This window comes from Microcaecilia unicolor, chromosome 3, assembly GCF_901765095.1.
Source record: "Microcaecilia unicolor chromosome 3, aMicUni1.1, whole genome shotgun sequence".
NCBI classification, from domain to species: domain Eukaryota; kingdom Metazoa; phylum Chordata; class Amphibia; order Gymnophiona; family Siphonopidae; genus Microcaecilia; species Microcaecilia unicolor.
The window spans coordinates 88,572,374-88,595,548 of NC_044033.1; the positions used below are offsets into that span (position 1 = coordinate 88,572,374).

General features: G+C 44.7%; 1 protein-coding gene across 1 annotated transcript in view; it reads left to right on the forward strand.

Annotated features, from left to right (window-relative positions):
* Positions 1-15,857, forward strand: part of WDPCP (WD repeat containing planar cell polarity effector) — an 846,895-nt gene extending 831,038 nt beyond the window's left edge. Inside the window, exon 20 of the mRNA XM_030196158.1 lies at positions 15,588-15,857. Within this exon, the coding sequence (XP_030052018.1) occupies positions 15,588-15,638 (51 nt within the window). The 3' untranslated portion in view covers positions 15,639-15,857. The remainder of the gene's footprint in view (positions 1-15,587) is intronic.
* The last annotated feature ends 7,318 nt before the right edge of the window (positions 15,858-23,175 follow it).

Here is a 23,175-nt window from a genome sequence, read left to right on the forward strand (position 1 = left end):
CTCCATCAGTATAGCAGTGGAATAGGCATAGGGTGCTTGGGGGGCCTGGCCCTCCATTTTGGGCTCAGCCCCCCCCCCCCTCCCGAAAATTATATAGGTTGTTTAATCTACAGTGTTCAAATGGTGATCTGATTAAACATCAGTGTCTGTACAAAATACTTAATGCAGTGAGGCTGGGTGGAATTTGAAAACTGAGAGCTTGAGTTTTGAAGAAACATGAAGCATGAAAGCCAATGCAAAACGGTGGCGGAAATACCAGCATTTAAACAGATGTCAATCATTCTTTAGATCCCTTTATTAGACCAGACCCATTCACACACTGGGTGCTCCAGAGTAAACATGTGGAATGTCTTTACAGAAGGTAACTTTTACCTTATGAGTAGAATACATGCCATGCAGTCACACATTGTGAGAAATACTCTTTCATGACCAGGCCAATTTGTTTCTAACTAAAAATAGCATCTTATTTACATGAATGCATTTGAGATATTTGAACAGGATATACCTATTTTCTTCTGTGACTAGACCATTCTATTTTATTGTATACTGTAGAGCAAATATTCCTAGACATAAATAGGCTCAAACAAACAGCTTAATGACATCCTACTACATCTACTAGATACCTTAGGCATCGGAGGGAGCGTGCTACATTGGTTTAAGGGTTTCCTGTCATCCAGAACTTACCAGGTCAAAGCCACACCGGTGTTTTCTGCTCCCTGGAAAGCCTTATGTGGGGTCCTCCAAGGCTTGCCTTTTTCTCCAACACTATTCAATATCATGCTGTTTCCCCTGGCAAACGCACTAGCTAAACTAGGTCTAAATCCATTTATCTACGCAGATGACATAGAGGGGCATAATCGAACGCGAACGCCCATCTCCATGGGCGCCTATGTCCAAAAACGGGTATGTGAAGAGGCAGGACAGACAGTATTATCGAAAAAGATGGACGTCCATCTTTCATTGCTAAAATACGGTTCGGACAGACCAAATGCCATGGATTTGGTCCCTTCTGAGATGGGCATTTTTGTTTTTTAGCAATAATGGAAACTAAAAACGCCCAGCTCAGAAACGTCCCAATCCAAGCCATTTGGTCATGGGAGGGACAAATGTACAACACTACCATAGCTCTTAGGGGTGAAGGGGCAACTACATGTGGGTACAGTGGGTTTTAGAAGCCTCCCATTTACCACCACAAGTGTTACGGGTGGGGGGGGGAGGGATGAGCCTGGGTCTACCTGCCTGAAGTGCACTGCAGTACCCACTAAAAGTGCTCCAGGGATAGGACTTGTTGCTGGTGTATAACCTTGGCACAGCAGTTCACACCTGAAGACTAATCTCGCTGAAAACGTCCTTTATTTGAATAAACACCTTTACTCACAGTTAACTGCAGATCAGAGGTTGTGCCCCACTGGCAACGAGTCTCGCTGGTACTGAGATTAGCAGTAGGTCTGAGCTGGCAGAATGGGAGTATAGCCTACCAACTACCAACATCGTGAGCATTTAACACAAGCTAGTGGAATCACGGAGTCCAATACCCTACACCCACCACAATGCATTGCTGATGTGACTCTGCAGTGCCCTTAACAGAAAAGGTGCCACATTCACCCGAGACCCACATCAGAACCAGGGAAAGGCTGTCAGAGGATAGAACACATTCTGCTGTCATGGAGGTGGGTACGGCATTTGAGGCTGGCATACAGGCTGGGAAAAAAAGTTTGTAAAGTGGGTTTTTTTGGTGGGAGGGGGAATCATCCCCGATTCCCTCCGGTGGTCATCTGGTCAGTTGGGGCACTTTTTTGGGACTTGGACCTGAAAAAAAGGGTCCAAATAAAGCGGGCCAAATTCTCGTCATAAACGCCCTTCTTGTTTTGATTATCAGCTAAAGACGCTCATCTGTCCTCGGCCAATAACCATGCCCCAGTCCCGCCTTTGCCACGCCTCCGACACGCCCCCGTGATCTTTGTTCATCTCCGTGACGGACTGCAGTTGAGGACGCCAAAAATCGGGTTTTTGATTATACCGATTTGGGCGCCCACGGGAAACGGACACCCATCTCCCGATTTGGGTCGAAATATGGGCGTCTTTCTCTTTCGAAAATAAGCTGGATAACCATCTACATCCCCTTCCATTCCTCATTAACTGAAATCACAGATTTTATGGAAGCGAGTTTTTCAACCATGGAAGTATGGGCAAAGCTGTTTCAGTTTAAGCTAAACAAAGGTAAAACTCAGTGTCTTGTCCTCTCGTCCTTCCATGCCAAATTCTCTTTAAGCACCCTTGTCATCAAAGACCAGACACTTACTATCGCGAAGAGCCTTAGACTTCTTGGCGTTGAGCTGGACCCTCATCTGCAACTGGACCTGCATGTGCGAGCGGTCACCAAGAGGATGTTCTATGCAATGTGGAGGCTGCGGCGTATCAGATTCTGTCTCACCAGAGAGCTCTTCCGCACTGTCGTTCACTGGCTAGTTCTGTCTCACCTAGATTACTGTAGTGGGATATATGCGGGCTGCCAGGAGCACTTACTGAGAAAGTTCCAGACTGCCCAGAATACTGCTGCCCGACTCATCTTGGGAAAATCGCGCATGGTCCGTACGTAGCCTCTGCGTTTCAATCTACACTGGCTACCCATAAAAGAACGTATCGCTTTCAAGATCTGCACATTAACGCATAAAATAATTTATGGATTAGCTCCGGAATACATGATTCCTTTAATAGATATACCCCCACGAAATGCCATAAAAACAGCTCACTCCTATCTCCAGCTACATTACCCTACTTGTAGGAGTGTCAAATACAAGCTTCTTTTTGCCTCGTCTTTCCACTACACCAGCCCGAAGAGGAATTCTCTACCTTTGACCTTAAAATCACAAGTGGATCACCATCTTTTCAAGAAACTGCTGAAAACGTTCCTCTTTGAAACTACATACTCCACCGGTAACTCTGCTGTTTAGTTATTATTGCTGTTGTTAGCGTTACATCCTTATTCTTCAGTAGCACTCATGTATTGTACTTTTCTTCTTTTTTATAATTCATGTAAGCCACATTGTGTCTGCATTTGTGGGAAAATGTGGGGTAAAAAAGAACCATAAATAAATAATTTTATAACTGAGCACCTGTACACATTTCTCAATGCCTATATATATATATATATATATATATATATAGTTTGTTTGTTTGTTTGTTTGTTTTTTTAATAATGGCCTCCTAAGGCACCAATAAACTTATCTTCAAGGATAGTACAAATTTAAAGAATCCACCAATCAGCTATCCTGTCTATAATATTTAAGAGGTTGTAAGAGCCCAGAAAAAGAAAAGGAGATGTATTGAAGGAGACTAAGGTGCTTGCTTTCGGCGCATATGGATGTCCCAAAATGCCAAAACATACATTCTTGTGCTTGAAACATTCAAATCCTGATTTTGCAAAGGAAGGATTTGGACATTCGACTCCACTGTACATCCAAATAGCAAGAGGAAGTATATTGGCAGGAGTAGAATGGGCCCAAAATCAAGACATCCAACAGCGATTGCCGAAGAGAAGGAAACGCCCAAGTCTAAAAAGAAGGACATCCTTAGTTAGACCTGTTTCAAACATGTCTAGGGTACAAAAAGGTGCTCTGAATGAGCAGCTGGCCACTGGAGGGATTAAAGGCATGACACCTCCTTAATCCCTCTGACCTCAATGCTGTGAATCAAATGCGGGCGCTAGAGGCCATTAGCGCCGGACGAGCGCCCACATTTGTTAGCACAGAATGCTGAGAGCTAACAAGCACATGAACCAATAAGCTTGCTGGCTTGCTGTAAACCCTATGCCACCTCTGAGCTGGCATTAGGGTGTCTAGAGGAAGGAGAAGCAAGATTAGCAGGTATTAAACTTATTGGATGTGTCCACTGCAGAATATTTTTCAAATGGCAGGTGCTTTTGAAATACCAAAGATGCTTTTATTTATCTTCTTGGGCATTCTGATTTAATTACTAGTTAGTTTGATATTCATATGCTTGTTTGGTTTGAGCTGTTAGTTTCCTGCACTGAGTGGCTGAGGGGCAGCAGAGGGGCTGCCGGTGCTCGGGAAGAGCTCTGCCTGCCAAGTTCTGTGCCTGGGTCAGATCGCTCTCCCTCCCATCCTCTTCCTTAGCATGGCTTGTCACAAGGGACGCTGGGCAATTGGCACTTCCTCCTCCTTCTTTCCTCCTTCTCTGGCATTCTGGGCATGTGCTCGTGCTGTGCTTAACACACAACTCTTGAGCGCATGCGCCAGGCACCATCCTCCCGCCAAACTCCTTAATGCTCAACACTATGAGTGCACCTATATTTGCAACTCAGCGTTGAGCCTATTTCTGCACGGAAAGTTGGGCACTGGTATTTTTGTCAGCTAAAACCTAATGTAAATGCCAGCGCCCAACTCCTGTCATTTATGCGCCGAAATGGGGCTATTCTATAACTCCATGCGCAACATTTCTGAATACCCCTGCCTTCACCTGGCCACATCCCCTGCTAGAGTATTTAGGCATGTGGGGTTATAGTATAGTGCGCAGGCAGATGTGCATGCAAATCCCAATTATTGCCATTTAATTGCAATATTTGATTGTTATCATCAGTTAATTGTGAGTTAGTGGCTCATTAGCTAATTAAGATGCATGCAACTTTTGGCTTTTAAGATTGCTTATAGTAATCAATTAAAGTCATTCCTGCACATGAAATAGGGTTTTATGCAGAGAAATCACTACTTATAAAACTGTGCATCCAATATGCATGTAAAATTATACTCATACTGCCTTTTACCCGAATTAAGCAGGGGTGCAGCCTGGGAAGTATTTGCAAACTTTTGAAAACACACATGTATGCATGTAAAATAACCCAGAAATTGTGTGTGAGGTATAGAGCAGGTGCAAATGTGAATGCATACATTCCCTGGAGTGATTTCAAAAACTTACGAGTACCCACACAAGGAAAAGTACATACTATTACACATGTTCTAAGTCATAAAATTACCCCCAGTCCCTACTCCTTGGAGTTTACAATCTGATCAAAACAGACAGGACATACAGAGAAAGGCACATAAGAAGCCACTATAAAATTTTAACCCTTACCCACAGGGTGCTTTTCACTTCTGTTCCTCCTTACATTTCATCTCTTATAATTCCTTGTACTCTATCCAGATGTCTACATTCCCTCAATGGCAATTGTTTGAGTGTTCCCTCGGTTTCCAAAGCAAAATTTGTTACCATCAGAGATTGTGCTTTTTTTTACACAGCTCCATCTCTCTGGAATGCCCTTCCCAAATCCCTCAACCTAGAACTGTCTTTTGACAAGCTTAAATCAGCCCTCAAGACTCACTTGTTTAGAGAAGCCTTTGGTGAAGGAGTGGTCTGATGTGCCTCCACCAAGGGAATAGCCTCTACCAACTTAATACCTGGCCAAACTTCTGCCTAGCCTTTGTTTTTATTTATTTTTTTAAACCTCTGCTGTCCTATCTACATGTGGTGTTCTTTTCTTTTTATTTTTCTTGAATTGTAAACCTGTTTGTTGCATTTGTCAAGAGGAGCAGTATATCAAGTTAATAGACCATAAACCATATCACTTAGAAGATATTTGATAATTGGGGTTAAACTGAGGAGGGCTGCTTTTAATAGTGCATCACTGAATATGACATTTTGGGTATAGAAATGTTTCAGGTGAGCTCTGGTTCTCTAATTTGTTATATAATTGCAGTCTGTGGAATGTTATGTATTGTGTGTTCTCTGAGGACAAGCAGGCCATATTCTCACGTGGGTGATGTCATCCGTGTTGCCTGGTGCAAAGCTTAAACAAGCTATTAGAGCTTTAAGAGGACATGCAGTGTCCCCACCTCACATATGCGAGTGCCTTCCCACCTGCCGCGAGAGCATGGGACCATCAGTCTCTTCTCATTCGCAGTGAAGAGAAAACGCAATTGTCCCACGCTCCTTACAGCGTCTGATGGATGAGTGTATTTTTTTCAGACTTTGTGCCTTCAGGGCTTGTATGCCCTGACTTTGTTTTTCTTTCTTTGGAAAGGTCCTTCACCTTTCCCTTATAGTTTGTTTATTTTTCCCCACTTTTAGGTTTCCTTTATTTTTGGCACGCAATCAGGCTTATTTTGAAAGAGAAGAATGCCAATCTTTTGACACAAATCGGAAGATGGGCATCCTTCTCACAGAGTCATCCAAATCGGTATAATCAAAAGCAGATTTTGGACGTCCCCAGCTGCTTTCCGTCGCAGGGATGGCCAAAGTTCATGGGGGTGTGTCGGAGTCATAGCGAAAGCGGGACTTGGGCGTGCCTAACACAGTTATAAAAAAGTTTTCCACAATTCACAGTACTATTGGCGACCCTGAAGCACAGGGTGTCGAAACTGTGAAGACACCCAAGTTGCCATCTCATTTATCAAGTTCATCCAGGCAGTAAAAGAAGGTGCTGTGGAGGTCGTCCAAGATTGTAAGATGTATTTCTCAACCAGAAGCACAGCCAGTAAAACAAATTGACATTGAGCATCTGTGAGCCCCTGTTCCTACAAAGGTGAGTAACTCCCCATCAGCCACACCCGATAAGACCATTCAAGACTCAAATGATGTCAGCATTGAGTGCATCAGTTCATATGGCTGAGAGGCCTGTCTCAGATACTGGGGCGTTCTTTGAGTGGGTCTCCACCTGCCTCAATGCCGGCCGCTGTGCAGGGCCCCCGGGACTGGTCACAATCAGACCCGACACCAAGGAGACATGGGGATTTGATGTTGGCACCAAGGAGCATCAATGTCCGGCATCAGCATTGATCCCCCTCGATGCACAGTGCTGCGAGCTCTGGGGCACTGAGGGATTTGGTTCCTGAGAAGCATCAGTGCCTGGAGGACTTCTCCCCCTCCATACAAGAGGTGCCAATGCGCAGGTCTCCACTCACTCAAGACCAGGCACCTATCTCGATCCTGGTTCAACAGTTTCTGAACCATCACCCCAGCCTTTCCCAATGGCCTTTCTTGATGAGCACATATGAGTCGTGTTCCCTGAGCTCTTGGTGCAGTTTTTACAGTAGTGCGCATCAGCATCTGGGGTGTTTGCACCAGCTGTGCCACTTCCTGCTGCCCTGCAGGGCCCTCAACCTAAGGTAAGGTCTCTGACACCGGTGTCACATGTGGCACCGGTATTGACAGCCGCTCATGTGGGCATCTTCTCGACATTGGGGGAGGAAACTTCACCAGAGTCGAGGTTGAAACCCAACACCCTTCTCAGTGACATGGCTCCTCAGTTTCGAGCAGGCTTGGTCTTGGCCCTCCCATGAGTATTTTTTTATGACACCGATGAGGAGCGCTCATGAGAGTCTGATGAGGAGCCGCAGTACTTCTCAGAGGAGGAGTTCTATGGCATCCCAGCTGACCCCTCCCCTCCAGAGGAAAGGAGGAAGTCTCCACCAGAGTGCCTTTCCTTCCCAGGTTTTAAGCAGGAAATGGCAGCTGCTATTCCCATTCATTTGGAGATGGAGGGCCAGCCCAGGACTGAGATGTTCGAGGTCCTGGACTACAAATCTCCTTCTAGAGAGACTGTGGTGGTTCCTCTTTATGGGATCCTGAAAGATGTTCAGGTGAAGAACTGGGATAGGGGGCTCATGTAGATGGACTTCACACCCAGGGTGCTTGGTCAGCTGAAGAATTGGATCATCAGATTAACCTCCTGGAGCTACAGGCAACCTGGAATGCTCTAAAGGCTTTCAGACATCGGCTGTCCAACCAAATTGTACTCATTCAAGCAGACAATCAGGTTGCAGTGTACTACACCAACAAGCAGGGAGTTTACTGGATCACACCCACTGTGTCTTGAGGCCGTCCGGATGTGGCAGTGGGCAGTTCAGCATGGGATGCTTCTCAAGGCCACTTACCTGGCAGGCAAATCCAACATCCTGGCCGACAGACTGAGCAGGGTCATGGAAACGCATGAGTGGTCACTCAACATATGCATTACCCATGAGATTTTCTGAGTGCGGGGCACCTCCTCGGTGGACCTCTTTGCCACTTGTCTCCATCACAAAGTCCCTCAGTGCTGTTCCAAGCTTCAGGCCCGCAACAAACTAGAGTTAAATGCCTTCCTTCTTCATTGGGGGGCAGGTCTTCTGTATGTGTATCCTCGCATCCCTCTGGTGGGGAAGACTTTGCCGAAACTCAAGCAAGACCGAGGAACCATGATCCTGATCGCTCCATATTGGTCCAGGCAAATCTGATTCCTTCTTCTGAAGTTGTTCTCTGAAGAAGCTTGGAGATTGGACTGTTTTCCGACTCTCATCATGCAAAATGAGGGATCTCTTCTGAATCCCAACTTCCAGTCTCTGGCCCTCACAGCCTGGATGTTGAGAACTTAGAATTTGCTTCCTTGCATCTTCCTGACGGTGTCTCCCGGGTTTTGCTGACGGCCAGGAAAGATTCCACAAAGTGGAAGAGGTTTGCCATCTAGTGTGAGTGCAAGGCTCTAGATGTCCTTTCTTGCCCTACACATACTCTGCTTGAATACCTTTTACACATTTCTGAGTCTGGTCTCAAAACCAACTCTGTAAGGGTTCACCTTAGTGCAATTAGTGATTACCATTGTCATGTAGAGTGTAAGCCCATTCTGGACAGCCTCTAGTTGTTCACTTCATGAGAGGTTTGCTTTTAACAAAGCCCCCTGTTAAACCTCCGCCTGTGTCGTGGGACCTCAATGTCGTACTCACCCTGAAGTACTTGACCTAGAAGGTCTTGTTTTCTGGTGGCTGTTACTTCAGCTCGCAGGGTCAGTGAGCTTCAGGCCCTAATAACGGATCTACCTTACACTAAATTTCATCATAACAGAGTAGTTCTCAGCATGCACCCTGAGTTCCTGCCTAAGGTTGTGTCGGAGTTCCATCTGAACTAGTCAATCATTCTTCCAACATTCTTTCCCAAACCATGTGCCTATCCTGGTGAAAGTGCATTGCACACCTTGCACTGCAAGCAAGCATTGGGCTTCTACTTGGAGTGGACTAGGCCCTACAGACAGTTCACTCAGGGTGTCTTTTACTAAGGCCCGCTCACGTTTTTGGCGCGCACTAAAATTGTGGGTGCCCTAAACATTAGAGACGCCAATGCATTCCTATGGGCGACTCTAACGTTTAGAGCACCCACAATTTTAACACGTGCTAAAAATGTGAGCACTCCTTAGTAAAAGACGCCCTCAGCTTTTTGTTTCTTTTGATCCCAATAGGATGGGAATTGCCATCGGGAAACGCACAATCTCTAATTGTCTGGCAGATTGCATTCATTCAGTTATGCCCAGGCTGGGCTGACTCTTGAGGGTCATGTCAAGGCTCGCAATGTCACAGCCATGGCTGCATTGATAGCCCACTTAAGGTCAGCAAGGCTGCAATGTGGTCTTCAGTCCATACATTCACATCACACTACTTCCTTGAGCAGGATACCCAACACGATAGTTGGTTTGGACAGACAGTTCTGCAGAATTTGTTGGGGTCTAGAATCCAACTCCACTCTCCTAGGCTCATTTTGTTCTGTTCCAGGCTGCTCTCTCACACAGTTGCATATAGTTTCATGTAAATTACTGTTTTGTCCTCACTGTTTTGAGGCCCAGTTGACCTATGGTTGTTGTTTTCTGTGAGCCTGGTAGCTAGGGATTCCCACAAGTGAGAATATGGCCTGCTTGTCCTCGGAGAAAGCGAACATACTTATCTGTAGCAGGTGTTTTCCGAGGTCAGCAGGTCATTCATTCTCAATTCCCTCCCACCTCCCCTTGGAGTATGCTATAGTATTGTATTGATGGTCCTGCATTCTTGCAGTGGGTGGGAAGGCACTCATGCATGCACACTGGGAATGCTGCGTGTGCTCTTAAAGCTCTAGTAGCTTATTTAAGAGCCACACCGGGAGACGTGGATGATGTCACCCACTTGTGAGAATTTATTTTATTTTTTTATTTTTGTTACATTTGTACCCTGCGCTTTGCCACTCATGGCAGGCTCAATGCGGCTTACATGGGGCAAAGGGGGGTTAAGTGACTTGCCCAGAGTCACAAGGCGCTGCCTGTGCCTGAAGTGGGAATTGAACTCAGTTCCTCAGTTTCCCAGGACCAAAGTCCACCACCCTAACCACTAGGCCACTCCTCCACTGTCCTCAGAGAACACCTGCTACAGGTAAGTATCTTCGCTTTATGTAGTTTTTGTGTGAATTTTATACATCTTGTTATATAACCCTCCTAGACCTATGGATTGTGTGGGATATAAATATTTTAAATAACTGACTGAATTAAATAAAATTGCACAATCACCAAAAAGTGGGAAGTGGAAGAAAGCTCAGCAAACGAATGGGATCACCAAAAAACTTTTATTCAATACATAAGAGAACAGGTTTTGTGTAGCTGTAGTATAAATGACTCCACATGTTTTGGCACATGCACTACTGCCTCAGGAGTCTGCTGATTTTAGTCCTGTGAGTGGAACTGCACAACCACAACAAATTATGTGTACTGGTCTTGAAGAAGACTGTGCATAAAGTATAGATGCACTTTACAAACAGTTCTAGAGCAACCACTTGATATTCCTTCAATAGAAGACCTGGTAGCGATGAAAAATCTGGTAGCAATAAATTAACATCCGTGATCTGTGCAGATCCAAAAAGGGGATCTTCACAGACCATGAATTAAATTAGGTGCATATTAGATAAACATCAGGGGAAAAAACACTACTTCCCCATCTCACCCCTGGTGTGTTTTGTATTCTCCACTCAGTTTTGTGCCTTTTCTGTGCTGTCAACTCCTAAACAATGCAAAGGTACATATATGCAGTGCTTTTTTTGTGCCGGTACGCGACGGTACGGCGTACCGGCACCTTTTTTCTGGGGCTCCCCTGCTCGCTCCCTGCTGTTTGCACCGATCCCTGCCTCGTAAAACTTATTTTTTCGCGAACCGGCAGACTGAAGAAATAAAACAAACAGCTGACAGGCTTGCCTCCTTCGATCGCGTCGGCCGCTTCCTTTCCCTGCATTCTGAGCGCGTCCCGCCCTCCTCTGATGTCATTTCCTTTCCTCGAGGGCGGGACGCGCTGAGAATGCAGGGAAAGGAAGCGGCCGACGCGATCGAAGGAGGCAAGCCTGTCAGCTGTTTGTTTTATTTCTTCAGTCTGCCGGTTCGCGAAAAAATAAGTTTTAGGAGGCAGGGAGCGAGCAGGGGAGGGTGAACAAGTGGGGCTGGGGGGGTTGTGTGGCCAATTGGGGCTGGGGGGGGGTGTGTGGGCAAGTAGGGCTGGGTGTGTGTGTGTGTGTGGGCAAGTGGGGCTGGGAGGTTGTGTGGCCAATTGGGGCTGGGGTGTGTGTGTGTGTGGCCAATTGGGGCTGGGGTGTGTGTGTGGCCAATTGGTGCTGGGTGTGTGTGTGGGCAAGTAGGGCTGGGGGGGGGGTGTGTGTGGGCAAGTGGGGCTGGGGGGGTTGTGTGGCCAATTGGGGCTGGGGGGTGTGGCCAATTGGGGCTGGGGGGTGTGTGTGTGGCCAATTGGGGCTGGGCAAATGGGGCTGGGGTTTAAATGATCTCAGGGGCAGGTGGAGGCTGGGGCGAGTCACTGGACATTGAAGGGAGGGGGAGGATAGGGGGCAAAAGAGAATCGCTGGACATGGAGGGGATGGGATAGTAGGGCAGGGGAGAGAGGAGAATGGAGAATTGCTGGACATGGATGGAAGGGGAAGGCAGGGAAGAGAGAATTGCTGGACTTGGATAGGAGAAGAGGGCAGGGGAGAGAGGAGAATCACTGGACATGGGAGGGGAGGGGAGAGGAGACATGCTGGACATGGATGGAGGGGAGGGAAGACAGGAAGGAGATGCACATGGATGGGATGGCAGGAGAGGAAGGAGAAATGCTGGAAATGGATGGAGAGGAGAGCAGAGCAGGAGATAGAGGAGCATTGCTGGACATGGATGGATAGAGGGTTTGGCGGGGAGAGAGGAGAAATGCTGGACATGGAAGAAGAAAGGAGGAAAGTAAAGAAATAAATGGAAAGGAAGCCCTGGAAACGGAGTTAAGAGAACAGATAGACAGCAGCAGAATCAGACACTTGGACCAGTATGGATAGAAAACAGTCACCAGACAACAAAGGTAGAAAAAAATTATTTTATTTTCATTTTAGTGTTTGGAATATGTCCAATTTGAGAATTTACATCTGTTGTCTTATTTTGCACTGGGTATACTGGAGCTGTAACATCTTACAGAAATGATTTATAATGAAAATAAATCACAAGTTATTGTTTTTCTCCTATACTGTTTATATGTGCCATGGCTGATATAAGGGGTGTGGCTAATGTGGGTGTGGCTATCAGGGGTGGAGCCATATGTGGTGACCCCGCCCATAATGAGTACCGACACCTTTTTTTCTACAAAAAATGCACTGCATATATGATTCCGCCAGCACAGTAACTGTGGCTCAAAAACCCTGATAAATGCAGGTTTCTTTGTACCCTCAAAGATCCCCTAATTAGCTGGAAAATAAACACCTAGGAATGCTAACTATCTGTAATGTAGGGGAAGTATAAACCAACACTTACACACATCTTACTTTTGCTTATATCAAAAGTTATAGGCATTTCTAGTCTTACACTGTAGTTATAATCGTATCACACACAGACTTTTCAGTCTCTATTTTTATGTGTTTGTATTAGGATATGTGGTTTAGCATTTTAGAAAGGATGTCCAAGTCAGTATGTTGCATATGGAGGTCCATTTCTCATGTATTTCAGAACAGGCTGTACATCCACAGATCGTGTTCTAAAATAGATGAGAAATGGACATCCATGTGCTGGTTATGTCCATCATGAACATTCATTTTACAAATTAAAATGTCAAAACTATGAACAGGACAAAACAAAGGACAGGATGTCATTTTGGTAGCAGAGGAACATCCATGTTATAAAATAGCCATGAAGGTATCCATGTGGAGGAGTAGCCTAATGCTTAGAGTAGCAGCAAGCTGTTTCATATCCCAGTAGGGCTCTTTTTTTTTTTTTTTAATTTAAAATTGTGAACCCTCCATGGAAGAAAAATAACTACTGTGAGTTCCCTTAATCCCTCCAGTTAAGAACTGCTCAAACAAAGCACCTTTCTGTAACTTGGACATTCAAGGTACCAGGTCTAAATACCAATGTCCATCTTTTTAAACATGGGCATCCCTTTCACTTCTGAATTTGGAGTTGGATGTCCATAGTTTGGCCCCTCCCTAGTGCCACCCAGACCACACCCTCTTACAATAAGGATGTACTGCAGATTTAGATGTCCATATTCCAGGTTTATAAAATTGAGATTTGGGAGTCCATACAATATGAATGTCTAAATGCTGATTTTCAGACATCCAAAACACAAATAGAGCTTCTAAAATAAGGGCCATAGTCATATTTATAGAACACTAAGGGTCTCATTTTTGAAACAGAAAAATGTCCAAAAAGCAGCAGATGGACCTTTTTTTGCCAAAAAGTCCAAATTCTTATTTTTGAAACACATTTTAAAGATGTTTTTCTATGCAGTTCGCATGCAGTGCATCCAAATCAGAAGAGGACATGTCGGAGGTGGGATTTGGGCATTCTCAAAACTTGAAATGGAGCAAGGCAAAAAAATAGTCTAGGGCTAAAAGTTATACGTTTTGGTCTAGACCTGTTTCAATCACGTCTAAGTCACAAAAAAGTGCCCCAAATAATCACTGGAGGGATTAAGGCATGACCCTTCCTTACTTCCCCAGTGGTCACTGACCCCCTCCCACCCCTCAAAGGTGTGAAAGAAACAGTGCATACCAGTCTCTATGACAGCTTCAGATATTATGGCCAGTCCTATCAGAGCAGCAAGCAAGTCCCTGGAGTAACCTAGTGGTTGGTGCAGTGCACTGTACAGAAGGGAAACCAGGCCCATATTCCACTGTATATTTCCACTTGTGGTTGAAAGTGTGAGCCCTCCAAAGCCCACCAAAAACCTACTGTATCCACATATAGGTGACACCTACAGCCATAAGGGATATTGTAGTGATGCACAGTTGGGTGCAGTAGCCTTTCGGTGGGTTTTGAAGGGCTTACACTTTCTACTACAAGTGAAAATATATAGTGGGATATGGGCCTGGGTTCCCTTCTCTACAGTGCACTGCATCGACCACTAGGCTACTCCAGGGACCTTCTTGCTGCTCTAATACAATATAAAGGGGTAACGGTGAGATGTCCACTGCAGTGCTCTGCTGGGTTGTCTGTGTGGCCAGTCTACTAAGAATGCTGACCCTCATACATCCCAATGGCTATTTTTGTGTGTTTTTCCCTTGGACTTTTTATTTTTTTCAAAGATGGTACAAAAATATAGACACACTGAATACAAAAACATCTAGTATGTGGCCATTTTCAAAACAAAAAGACTTTTTCTGGTTTGAAGATTGCTATGTTCACCATTTGATTATTGGACATTTTCAACAAAGCGTCCAAAATTGGATTTAGACGTCATATCGAAAATGCCCCTCTAAATATTGCACATATCTCTCCTTCATCCCTACACACAGTAATATTAACATGAATATCCATACATAGCATACATGTGGTAACTGAGACCACAAGATGTCTAGGATAATAAGATTAGCAGTCACCTATTCTATAAAGAAAAGAGCAGTAGATGCCTACTCTTCTTTATAGAATACTAATACAAGTGGCAGAAAACATTCTTGCATTTGAGGCGCGATCACATACACTAGCTTTTTAGCTGGTGTAAAGGCCAACACCTATATGTTAGCCATAAAAGGCCAGATTATTTATATGGTGCCTAGAAAATCTGTGCGGAAATCATTTCTGCCTAAGCGTATTCTATAAGCAGCGCCTAGATTTAGTTGATATCCTATTGCCTAAAACTACGTGCCTCCATTTACACCAACAAAAATGTGGCGTAAATCCTGGCATGTACATTTAGGCATAGAAGGCCATATTCTAAAACCACACGTAAATTTTGGAACATCCATGAAATGCCTATTTCCCCGCCCATAACTACACCGCCTTTTGCCTGCATGCATTAAAATTTAGGTGCAGTGAGTTACCGAATATGCTTAGGGAGTTGTGCGTGTAAATTCTAATTTTCACCAATTAGTGCTCATTATTTCTTGTTAAGTGCTGTTAACAACGCCGATTGGCTTGTTAAGCCACTTAAGTTATGCACATTTTTGCAGAGTACGCTTGGATTTCAGCACACAACGCTAGGTGCGCTATATAGAATCCTGGGGAAAGCACATAAATTATGGTATTCATAATTTACACACATATTTGCACGCTCTGTCATTGCACATGCCACTGGCAAAATACATGTCATAAAAACATTGTGCATACTTTTCCGCTAGGCAGAATTCCATAAGAGGTCATTTACTGTACTCACATGAGTGGCCATTTATGCAAGCTCCTGCAACCTGAAACTAGGTGGCTCCTTTTAAAATTACCCCCTTACTGCAAATCAAATATAAAAGTTGCATTTAACAATAATTGGGCTTAAGGCTCCTACTCTATTTGTCCTCAGGGATGTGTCTGCTTTTGGTTATTTTTTTTTTTGATTTGTGTTTTTCATTTATTGCAGGATTCTGGAGGAAATGGATCTCTTAAGGTGATTCACTTCGGTTTAGTATGAACAAACTAGAAGACTTTTTTTATTCAAATAAAACTATTAATAAGGGCTGAAGGGGGCAAGAAGTGAAAATTAATACAAGTAAAGTGTATTAGTTTATAGGCATATTTTCATGTGTTGTCTATTTTAAGAAATTTTTTGCTGAACTAGGGTCAATTTTTGTTTGAACTTTGTTTATATTCACGGTCATTTTTACTACACTGCTAATTTGTAGAATTATTTTTAAAGCATCTACATATTTTTTATGTAACAAAATAAAATATATGTCTTAAAATCTATTCTATCTCTGATTGTTGAATTATTTTCATATGTAAAATTATGTTTCTTCAAAAATAAGCAGGATATTCATCCTCATGAATAGGTGACATCATCCAACAGAGTCCAGGTAATGTAAGCAAAGCTCTAAGAGCTCCAGGGTTTTCTAGAGAGGTGCTCCATTCATGTGTATGGCTTCCTGCGTCTACGACATTCCTCAGGGCTATCTTAATTCTTCTCTTACTGTGGAGCCCAGAAAATATACCTTTTTTTGGTCCAGGATGAGATAATATTATTTTCACTGTTCACATTTTCCACCAGGTTGCTGCCTCTTCTATTCTTTTTCCCTCTGAGAAACCCCTTCTCAATTTACTTGTTTTTTGATGTAGTCACAACAGTAGTAGTATATTAGATGGCATCAGTCTGTCTGTGTCTTTCAACATTTACAATTTACAATATAACTTATAGTCTGCAGTTGACCTTGCTGTTCTACTCAGATTCCAAAAATTAAGAAGCTGCACATACACCAGGAAATTACCATATAAAAATTTCAACTAATATGATGTTAATAAATAACACCCATTAATATCTTATAACCTGTCACAATAACATAAACCTAAATTTTAACAGATACCTATTAAAATTAAAGCCCGTCAAGTCATTTCATTTCAGTGCAGCTATTTCTTGCCCAGTGTTCCAGAAACCAAAGACTGTTTCAAGAAGTGTGGGCAGTGTGGCAAGATAATATCAATGACCGACAACCACAAGCTATGCTTGTCATGCCTCATGCCCAAACATGGTGGTGGCGTTTGTGTCTTGCTATGTTTGAAAAGATAAGTGCCAAAAGTTAATTTAATATAGAAGACAAAAGCCAAGTCAAATTTATCTTCTTATTTGATGATCTCTTTTGTACATAATTAATTGAGAATGATGTTTTAATACTATGAACATTTTTTGATTAAATAAATTATGAAGAAAAAGGAAGAAAATGCTTGTGTGTTATAGAATGGATCAAGTCACATTATTTAGCTGGGAGACTGTGGATTCTTTGTGTCTCCACTAATATTTAAATTGTCTGACCATTTACTAGATTTATCATGCCCAAACATGACATCCCTAGATGTACCACCTGTTTGAAGATGATGCCTATGGGTCTTTGTGGCCATCAAGACTAGAAGAAGCTCTGTTGTTCAATCAAGTATAGCCCAATTGCATTGACAGTGAACTACAAGGATCCTGGAGCTGCACCTGATACTAGGAATAAATCAGCATCAAGAAGATTTTGATCCCCTTTTGAGTCAAGCATTGATAGAAACTATCTGGACCAACCATGTCAAATTTCACCAAATGCTGTCAAAAGAATCCCACTAATTTGGCACTGGCATGGAGGGATTTGGATGCCAAACAAAGGCAAAGAGGTATCAGCATCAGTGTTTATCCTCAGTGATGCTGGGAGCAGGGAGATCTTGGCATCTGCCATTCCACCTCCCAAGCAACCCAATAGAGAGTACTGCTCAACCTCAGTGATATCTGGGGGCATGCAGCAGTCTCAAGAAGTTTGGGATCCAGCCACCAAAACACCTCAAATGACCTAGGAGGATGTCACCTCTCCTCCTGCATCTCATGCAGTATTGACATTAGTCTTTGAGAAGGAACCGGACACGAGCATTTAGGACATGCTGATTCACTATTGGGCACAGTTCATTGTATCAACACCAGTGGCAAGAACCTTGAATTCATGGTGATATCTGGAAGCAAACATCACCTCTGCCATCAATATTAGTTGTTCCAATTTCCATTTACAGTACATCAGAGGTGGGAAATTCACTAAGGCACTGGCTTGGATCAAAGTCTAGACCTCAGCAGACATGAAACCCCCACGAAAAGGCTTTATCTGCTAGGCAGGTGTATATTCACACCTTTCCTACAGAACATTTTTCTGTCCAGGGTCTGAGCAATATTGGGGTTCTGGTTATAGATCAGAAGCTGATCAGAAAGAGATTACTGGTCTCCCCATTGGACTCTTCTGCCCACTGAAGAGGAGAAATCTCTGCAGAAGGATCAGGTTTATCAGGTATGTGGCTGAGGCCTTTCAATTAAGTTAAAGGAGGATGTTGAGCCTAGGGTAGAAAACTTGGGCATTCTCCCGTTTTTTTCCTCCTTAACTGAGGCATGACAGAACCTGTTCACCATATCCTTAAGAATGCACAGATGGGCATAAGAAGGATGGGCTCTATGTGTAGCATCCAGAAGGTTCTCGGATTTGAGAAACAGAAGCCATCACACCAATCAGTAGTGGTCAAATCCACTCTCAAGAGAGCCAAGTGCCAACCAGAAAGGATGATAATATGCTGGATCTTCTTTGGATGGTTGTTTTTCACAATACTATTCTCAGCTTCCAGACAGCTTACTTCATAGGCCAGAGTATAAGTGAGGCAGTGAGCAAAAGAAATTGAATAATTCTGAGAAATCATATGAAGGGTTAATTTTGTTTAAAGGTGCTCAGATATTATTTTAAATTCTCAGTTCTGCTAGCAAGTGAAGGAATGTTATCTGGTTTAAGTTATTTACATTTGCTGGGCTGGGTTAGAAAGGTCAGACACAGGAATTTCTTTCAACCTTGTGAGGGATGGATTGCTAAGCAAACACATGTATTCTATTATGAGCCGGTATATAGCAGGCTGTTTGTTTAGGATTAGTTTAAAATGCTTAGAAGAAATACTGTTTAGAGAGAGGCAATAGATTAGTATTTACAAGTTTTTGATATTTAGAATATGTTTACTCTGTGTAGTTAAATGTAGAATGTTTGTTAAATTCTGTATTACTCTTTGTCTGCTGTTTAAGACTGCAGTTGAGGAGATCAACATGTGGTTAGACTTATCTGCAGTTCTGGCTGGTTTAATATATAAGCTGATAGGTGAACGAGGTCAGGGCTAGTTAGCTCTCGTCTCCTTGATTAATTATAAGCTAAGTGTAGGACTGGGTCAGTTTGAGGAATACCAAACCTATGTAACTGATATTTCAAAAGTAATGATTGGTTGAGGCAAGGTGACCAATCTATTCCTTAAACCAATTGGGAGTAAAGGGGGCTAGGCTAGGAGGAGGGCTTAGGACCCTATTTAAGTAGGAGCAGAAGCAGTTTACGTCAGAAGGAGCTCAGAAGAAAGGAAGAAAGCTGGAAGACAACAGGAGAGACAGCATAAGAAGAGAAGCAGCTGAGACAAAGACACAGAGAGCTGAGAGAAAGACACAAAGAGCTAAGAGAGGAGAAGAGAGCTAGAACTGATGTCCTGCTTTGTTTGCTGGCAAATAAAGAAGATTTCTCTCTCATTCTGGTGTGTGCTGTCTGACTCCTGAAGCATCACAAATTCCTATCCCAATTCCTGCAACAATTCTTGGTGGCAGCGGTGGGATAAATCCTGCATTAATCCCAGCACCCAACTGACTGGAGAACATTTGCCGGGTATGTATTCTGTATTTTGTATTGTAATCCTAGCTAGGAAGTTGTAAACCAGCCCCTCAAGAAAGAGGGAAGGAGAATCTGATCAATTCTCAGCAAAGGCCCTAGTACCTTCTAGTCGCGGGGACTAGAAGCGAAAACGCTTGAGCTTATCTGTATCTGAGAAATTTGAAATTGTTGGGTGGGATTTTCTGTATGGGATGTGTGATGCTTGAATGTTAGAAGAGTGCAGACCTCTTACTGCATTCTCAAAAACTCCTTCCCTCTTTGTGTGTTGTAACTGTAAGCATTATGGGTGGGACATCATCTAGAACAATTGCTACCCCCCTAGATTGTATGCTTAGAAATTTCAAAAAAGGATTTTTAATTAATGACTATGGACAGACTTTAAGCTCAGGTACTTTAAGAACCTTGTGTGAAGTTGAGTGGCCATCTATGGGAGTGGGGTGGCCCCCTAGTGGCAGCTTAGATATTGAAGTAATCCGGAAGGTCTACAGCATAGTAGTAGGAGGACCAGAATATTCTGAACAACTCCCTTATATAGATTCCTGGGACAGCCTTGTGACTGACCCTCCCTCTTGGTTGAAAACTTATATGGGATCCCCAGTAAAATTCATGTTAGGCCGTGTTCAAAGAAAGATTAGAAAATCTAAACTAGAAGAGGGAAAGAGCCCTAGGAAGCCTACCACCCAATCGGTGGCCTCCGCCCCTACCCTGTCTGAGAAACCCATACTCTCTGATGACCCCTCAGACCTTGAGCCGCCACCTTATGGCCCATTGTTGGGGTTCCGTGCCGCCCCCAGAGATCCACGCCACCCAGCCCAAGCCTCTCCAGCACAGGCTTCTCCGGATAGTTCTTCCCCTCCTGTGCCAAACCTGCCACACCCTAGGTTGGACTTTTCACCTGGCCTCTACCCTTCTGTGCCAAATCCTCTCCTGTTAACCTCTGAAGACCCGTTTTGGGTTCCACTCCCTGACTCCTCAACTCCCGACAGCCCAGCCTCTCCTTCTAATACCCCTACCCACTCATCAGGGGCCCGGCATCCCTTTCAATGGACTGATTCACCTGTGACCACCTCTCAGTCTATGAGTACCCCTCCCCATCCCTCAGGGGTTCAACACACCTCCACTGAATGGGTTAGACCTGCTGCAATTACCTTTGAGCATGATAGGAGGGTAGCTCCTAGCTCTACCTCAGGTTCCATTCCCACCTCCTCGAGAGTTCTGCCACTTCGTCAGGTAACTACCACTCGACCGGATCCTAATAATCAGGGTCAGGTTATACAGGCACAGGCCTATCAGTATGTACCCTTCACAACCACCGATCTCCTGAATTGGAAGACGCATTATCCCTCTTATACTGAAAAGCCTCAGGCGGTGGTGGACCTAGTGACTAGCATTATGGCCACCCATAACCCAACCTGGACTGATTGTCAACAACTTCTCCTGACCCTCTTCACAACTGAGGAGAGGCGGAAGATTTTGCAAAATGCTGAGGCCATCACGCGAGAGCGTGTCCCCGGGGGGATACAGGACCCAGAGGGATGGGTTAGAGCTCGGTTTCCTCGCGCAGCTCCAGATTGGGATCCGAATGATGGGCAGCACTATGAACTGTTGTCTGGCTATTGCCGGGACTTACTGGAAGGTATGAGGAAAGGCATAAAGAGGCCCATTAATCTGGCAAAGGTCTCTGAAATTCTCCAAGGGGCAACTGAATCCCCTGGGGCCTTTCTAGAGCGACTAATTGAAGCCTACAGAACATACACCCCATTTGACCCTGAAGCCCAAGAAAACCAGAGAATGGTGAATAGCGCATTGGTGGCCCAGAGTATGCCAGATATCCGGAAGAAGTTGCAGCGTCAGGAGGGATTCGCAGGGATGAATACCACCCAGCTAATTGAGATCGCAACCAAGGTTTTCATTAATAGAGATCAGGAGGTGCGCCGAGAGGCTGACCGGAAGATGCAGAAGAAGGCCGACCTTTTAGCGGCAGCCATTACTAATTCCACTCTTAATCGAGGTCGACCTCTAGCTAATGGGAAGCCAAAGTGGGACCCCGGACCACCAGCCAGGCTCCGAGATTCCTTCAATCAATCCCGGCCAAGGGGGGAGAATCCCAGACCAAGATTGGAGAGGGATCAGTGTGCCTATTGTAAGGAAAGAGGGCACTGGAAAGATGAATGCCCCCAGAGGCGCCAGGGACTGAGAAGGGGACCAGGAGATCGAGGAAGCCGAGGCCGAGTTCGAGAGGGAAGATATGAGCCTCCTGAATCTGACATCATCGGGATAGCCGAGATGGCAGAATGGGACGAATAGGACAGACCGGGTTCCTACAAACTGGGCTCCCAGGAACCTATGGTCAAGTTAACTATAGGGAGCCGCTCAATTCCATTCATGATTGATACAGGAGCGGAACATTCTGTTGTGACGGAGCGATTAGCGCCTGTGTCTGGAAAAACTGTCCGAGTGGTGGGTGCCACGGGGGTGCAGAACCGGAGGCCCTTCCTGACAACCCGTAGATGCCAATTGGGCTCACACATAGTCACTCATGAATTCCTGTATATGCCAGACTGTCCAATCCCTTTGTTAGGTCGAGACCTGCTGTCCAAGCTTAGGGCCCAAATTTCCTTTGACTCTGATGGCCAGACTTCAGTCTCCTTTCGGCCCCCAGCATCCAGCCCTAAGGGTATACTGAGTTTCTGTTGCCCTCTTGAAGAAGAATGGCGGCTGCATCAGTCGCAGGGCCAAGTTGACCTACCCCTGGCAGACAGCTTTCAGGTCAGTGGGGTATGGGCAGAAGATAATTCCCCAGGGTTGGCCCGAAATATTCCTCCTGTACATGTAGACTTACTTCCAAGTGCCCGGCCAATCCATCTTCGCCAATACCCAATTCCCAGAAAGGCTCTGGAAGGGATTCAAGCACATTTGAATCGTCTGTTATCCCATGGAATTATTCGTCCTTGCCAGTCTCCATGGAATACGCCACTATTGCCAGTTCAGAAGCCAGGGACTGAGGACTACCGGCCAGTCCAAGACTTACGAGTGGTCAACAAATCCACTATCTCATTACACCCTGTAGTGCCTAATCCATATGTCCTGCTAGGATTGATACCTTCTGGAGCTACCCATTTCACAACACTAGACCTAAAAGATGCCTTCTTTTGTATTCGGGTGGCCCCCGCCAGTCAATTGCTTTTTGCCTTTCAATGGGAAAACCCAGTAACAGGAAGGAAGCTTCAGTATACATGGACCCGCCTGCCACAGGGGTTCAAGAATTCCCCCACTATTTTTGGGACAGCCCTAGGACAAGACCTTAAGACTTTTAAATCTGAGCCTTCCAGGCGAGTTTTACTCCAGTATGTAGATGATCTCCTGATTGCAGCAGTGACTCAGGAAGAGTGTTTTGAGGCTACCAGAGAATTGCTGGAGCTACTCTTGGATGCAGGCTATAAGGTCTCACGCTCAAAGGCCCAACTTTGTCAGTCAGAAGTGAAGTATCTGGGCTTTTGCATTTCCCAGGGAAGTCGGAGATTGGATGCTAGTAGGAAGCAAGCAGTAGCTGCAATTCCCCAACCCAAGTCCAGAAGGGAAGTTAGGGAATTTCTGGGAGCAGCTGGATTCTGCAGAATTTGGATTCCAAATTTTGCATTGATGGCGAAACCCCTATACCAAGCCACAAAGGGGGGTGAAAAGGAACCATTTGAATGGGGATCTACTGCTCAACAATCCTTCATTGCCATAAAGAAAGCCCTACTCCAAGCCCCTGCGTTAGGCCTTCCTGATGTGGAGAAACCTTTCTCATTGTATGTCCATGAGAGACAGGGG